Raw genomic sequence first — 5,284 nt, 5'->3', positions numbered from 1 at the left:
TGAGTTTATTGTAAACATTGCATATGTTTGGAAATGTGGAATATCACATGTATTGTATTACCTTGGGAGCATTGTATATGCCATCTACACTTCTTGAAAACCTGGATTTTGGTTAAACATTGTTAATATTTTGTGAATTGTGAATTTCGTTTCAATATGGGGCTCGTGCATCGAGCTGATGAGAATGAATGACCGGAGGATGGGTCATGGTATTGGATTTGTAAGAATAACATGGTTGGGAAGGACCAAACGTTGATTTTGAACTTCATTTGTAATTTCAGGGACGAAATTCTTTAAGGGAAGAAGGTTATAGCGATCCCGGATTTTAACCCGGCTCTTATGGTATTCTGAACTCGGGTCTTGTGGTTTAATGTTATTGTTTATGTCTTTTCCTCTTCTTACCCTTTGAATTTGGGTTTTTGAATGTCTTGGGCGTGTTTAGAACCGGTTAGTTGCTACTTGGTTTAGAACCTTGTTGCCCAGAATTTTGGTCTTCCGCTCGAGCGGGCCTTCTTGCGCTCGAGCGGGGTTTACAATCATTCAGTACTTTGTGCGTCTGCAAAAATACTGCAAAAGTGTTTTTCACGCTCGAGCGGAGTTTCTTACGCTCGAGCGGGTCTGAGCTCGAGCGGCCCCTCTGGCGCTCGAGTGGCCCCTCTGGCGCTCGAGCAACTGTCTGAAGTCTATAAATTACTGGGCGAGTGTATTCTACGCTCGAGCGGGTCTCATTGAGCTCAAGCGGGTAGTGCCTTGTTGTTGTGTCTTGGCGCTCAAGCAGCCTTTATCGCGCTCGAGGGGGTCGAATTTATGTGTCTGATGCTCGAGCGTCAAACTCTCCGCTCGAGCGGACTATGCATATATCAGATCGCAAAAATGACTTTTTAAATCACTTTTTCTGTCCTTTCTCTCTCTAAAACTTTCCAAAATCCTAAGTTGAGAGCTTCTCTCTGTAAAATACTCTCTCTCTCTCTACATTTTTACCTAGATCTAGTGATCTCTTCACCCTCTTTCCTTTGATAAAAAGATTGAGCTCTTCAAGATCTCCATTTTCAACTGAGTAAAAGTTGGTTTCATTACTTTCGAAGTTTGTCTCGTGCTTGGTTCTTCTCCTTTGGGCTTCTACACTTGAGGTAGGGATATTCTACTCTCCTATATGGGTTTTAACATAGATATTTGTCATTTGGTATAAACAGTGGGATTTGGGAAGTTTGGGTGAAGTTAGGGTTTGAAATTGAAATGTTTAAATGAGGGGTTTTCAAATTTGGGTTCCCTATGGGTATGAGAAGTCTTGAACATGTTATTGATTGGATATAATTGGTGAAATTGGGTCTTGGGTACCATGTAAGTTAAAGGGGGAAAATGCCCTTATTTAAATTAAATAAATTATTTGTATGATTAATGAAATCAAGTATGCAAATATGAAATTGGTTTGGAAATTATGAGATTGGGGGAAAATGTGATTAAATGGTGTAGTTGAATTGATAAATCACTCACCTATGGTAAAGTTGATAAATTATCTGTTTGATAGATTTATTTATCTGATTAGAAATAACTGTTTTGGGCTATCGGTGGAGAATAGCCATGATTCTTGTAGAAAATGCATGATGATTAGGTAAATTAAAACTAATCAATTGAAGTATGTCATTGAATATGACGGTTTGATCTAAATCATTAAATATGTGAATGGATGAGTCATTATATATGACATGTATTTAAATACATTGTATATGTATCTTGAAATGGGAGGAGATAGGGGATGGACTCCATTGTTTGGGAGGAGATAGGGGATGGACTCCATTGATAATTAAGTTGGCCAGAGTGTCTTGGGTGAAAGTCCCAAAATCTTATATTTATAGGTGCCGGTTCCCTCGGGCGTAGTTCCGTAAAATGGCAAGATATAGAAGTGTTGAATTTGATGAATGTGTTGAATTGTTAACCATTGAGTTGTAGTCTCATTTTGGTTGTTTTGATAATGATGAATTTGGTTAAATGATTTTATCCGAATTGAAAGAATGGAAATGAGTCGAGTTATTGATTATCTAGATTGAATAGACTTGAAAGGAATACGTATTGGCTAAGAATATCTCACATTTATCTGTTGATTATGTCTTAGTTAATTCTCATGTGTTGTCTAGCATATCTCTACTGGGCTTTAGCTCACCCTTCTTGAGACACCATTTTCAGGTACAGGTGTCATGCTACCTCCAAGGAGCTGAAGGCTTCGTTTTGCGGTTTTGTTGTTATTTTGTATTTAGATGTAAATATAAGCAGAGGGCTTTACATGTAAAAGAGTTAAAACTCTTCTTTTGTTACAACCAAGTTATCTCTTGGAAAACTGTAAGCCCATAGGGCATTTATTTGTTTAATATCTCCTGTAAAGAATACTCTGATGAAAGTAATATGTAACATTTCTATTATGTTTTATGGATTTTATGAATGGATGATTATGTCTTATTTTGAAGGCGTTACACATCGGAACAAGCCTTGTACCATAGTCAGAGTAATGGAGGAGGGCATTGGAGAGCTTTATGAGAGTATTATAATAAGGCTATCTGTAAATTTTTCTATACAGGAGTTGAAGGTGGAGCTTCGAAAGAAAGGTATTAAGGACGTTTTGGTTAGAAATGGGGAAGGTTGAGATGTTGTTGTCACATTCAAGTCTGTTGAAGACTTGAAATCCAAACTTCAATTATGCTATCCATGGATCAAAGATTGGTGCGAGTACATGACAAAATGGAAGTCGGGTCTTTGATTGCACTGGGAAAGGTGTATCTGGATTAGATGCTATGGCATTCCACTAAACTTTTGCAGTGTCAATACTTTGAAGAGCATTGGCAGTGTATGGGGAAAGGTGATACAATTTGATGGAGATTTAGGTCAACCACTCTCATTCAGTAGTGCCAAGGCCCGTATTGTCACAAAGAAAATGGAGATTATCAATGAAGTAGTGAATCTTGAATGTAAAGGACAGCTATACCCAGTACGAGTGTGTGAAGAGCAAACAGTGACTGAGGAATTAGTGGCAACAGCATGTAAATGTAAGGTTCACTTAGAGGCTAATGAAGGTTCAAACTCTAACTCCATGGCAGATCTCTGGTCTCATAATCAGAGGAAGGAGAAGATGGTGGCAGAGAAGGTTGACATGGCAGCTAACACACATGATGAGTTGGACGGGGGAAATGACATGGATATGGTTAATAGGTTGAATCTGTTAGTCAACAATGCTGTGTTGGAAAATGATGATCGCTTGCATGTGTCTGTAGTAGCTGAAACAAAAAGCTTCTTGGGAAGCGGAAGTGAAGGTGGCACATGTGTAAAGAATTCAAAGCTGCAGTTGGTGAATTTTGATATGGAGGCTGGTGAGGTAAATCGAAGGATGGGTAGACAGGGTGAAGCAAATCATTGGGTGGGTAGGCAGGTCTATACGCCTGGTTTCCTAAATAGCCTTAGTAGGTCAGGGCAAGAGATGCCTGGAATTAATTTAGAGGTTGTGTTGGGCCAAGTCCAGTCTCTAAGTGTTGGGCCGAAAGGAGCTGAATTTGGAGGACATGTTAGCCCATGTTTGGTAGCAACTCAGCCACTGAAAATCAATTGATAACGGATCAGTTGGAAGGTAAAGGTAAAAAGAAAGATAGAAGGAAATCTAAGAAAGTCAATCAGATGCAGCTGGAAGGGTTCTCTGGGTTTGTTCGGAATTATGGTCAAAAGGGTACATCAACTATCAAGAGAGGATCCAAGGGTATAGTTTTCAAACCAGTTGCAGTTGCGATTTCTACTTTAAGGTCATCTGGTAGCAACTCGAAGGTTGGTACTCTAGCTCGTGAGGAAGCTCTTGCTACTATTCAAATGGGTTATGCTTTGGGGATCAAGTTTAATGGTCAAGAAGATGAGGCTGTGAAGATGGTTACAGAGATGGAATTGAAGAACAAAGGAAGGATTCGAAGTGGGGTCGGGACTGCGGCATAAGTAGTTCCGATGGGTGAGGTGTAGAGTAGAGTTTTGTTATCCATGAAGACTTTTTCCTGGAATTATATAGGGTTGGGAGAAGAGAGAAAAGGGGTAAGATTCGAAAGCTAGTTTTTGAGAGGAAGATTGATATTGTTTTGCTCCAAGAATTTAAGAGCCAGAGCCTTTCTCAAGTTGAGGTGAAATCACTTTGGCCTAGGGATAAAATGGAGTATATGTATGTGGACGTGGTTGGCTCAGCTGGTGGTCTGTTGTGCATCTGGGATCCAGAATTGTTCCAACTTCTTGATTGTTGTAGTAACAGGAATTTTATTCTACTCTCAAGTATTTTTTTGAATTCTTTTGAAGGTGTCTTAGTGAATGTTTATGCCCCAAATGAGGTGGGTTGCAAAAGTAAGTTGTGGGAAGCACTATGTTCCTTGAAATCCTTATTTCCTAAACCTTGGTGCTTAGGTGGAGACCTTAATGAGATAAGGAATGTGGGGGAAAGGAGAGGTTGCTCTAGGAGAGATAGGGGTATGAGGTACTTTAATTGTTTTATTGATAATTGTGAATTCTCTGATATACCACTCCTTGGTAGGAAATTTACTTGGTGTAATGCTAGGAAGGGCGGAAAATGGAGCAGACTTGGTAGGTTCTTAGCAAATCCTGAGTGGTTAAAGGTGTTTAATTTCAAGCTGTGGGGCTTGCCTAGGCTCTTATCTGATCATTGTCCCTTATTGTTGATGGCGAATGATCGGGACTGGGGTCCTAGGCCATTCAGATTCATTAATGCCTGGACATTACATCCTAGCTTTGGATCTTTTCTGGAGAAGTCTTGGAAGGAATTTGTAGCAGAAGGTTGGGCTGGTTACATTTTACTGAGTAAACTAAAACTTCTTAAGTTTGCCCTGAAAAAATGGAATAAAGAGGTGTTTGGGGATGTATTTAGTAAGTTCAAGGTAGCTGAAGATGAAGTGAATAAGCTTGATCTCTTAGAAGAAGGTAAAGAGCTAGTTGAGTAAGAAAAATTAAAAAGAAGAGAGGTGATTAATGATGCTTGGAGGTTGAGCAGGATGGCTGAATGGATGTGGCTTCCGAAAGCTCGATTAGATTGGTCTTTGAAAGGAGATCGAAATACAAGATATTTTCATATCATGGCCACCAACAGGTAGAACTAGAATGGGATTCATTCTATCACGGTTGGGGAGGGAGAGTAAAGCAGAAGATTTTTCTTTATTTCAACAAGCATTTCATAAAGGAATGGAGAAGTAGACCAACTATGGGTGGTAGTTTTAAATCTGTAAGCAACAACAATGCATCTATGGGGCTTGAGACA

The 5,284-nt window shown here is 39.5% G+C and overlaps 1 protein-coding gene across 1 annotated transcript; it reads left to right on the top strand.

The window, feature by feature from the left end:
- Positions 1–4,172: 4,172 nt before the first annotated feature.
- On the top strand, positions 4,173–4,970 carry LOC145821765 (uncharacterized). Its single transcript, XM_082918328.1, has one exon. It carries the CDS (start codon positions 4,173–4,175, stop codon positions 4,968–4,970), a length of 798 nt encoding a protein of 265 aa, XP_082774454.1.
- The last annotated feature ends 314 nt before the right edge of the window (positions 4,971–5,284 follow it).

Source organism: Camellia sinensis, chromosome 3, assembly GCF_055761805.1.
Source record: "Camellia sinensis isolate YWXY chromosome 3, ASM5576180v1, whole genome shotgun sequence".
Lineage (NCBI taxonomy): Eukaryota > Viridiplantae > Streptophyta > Magnoliopsida > Ericales > Theaceae > Camellia > Camellia sinensis.
Note: the sequence above shows the minus strand (reverse complement) of the source record. Positions and strands in the feature narration are given on the sequence as shown.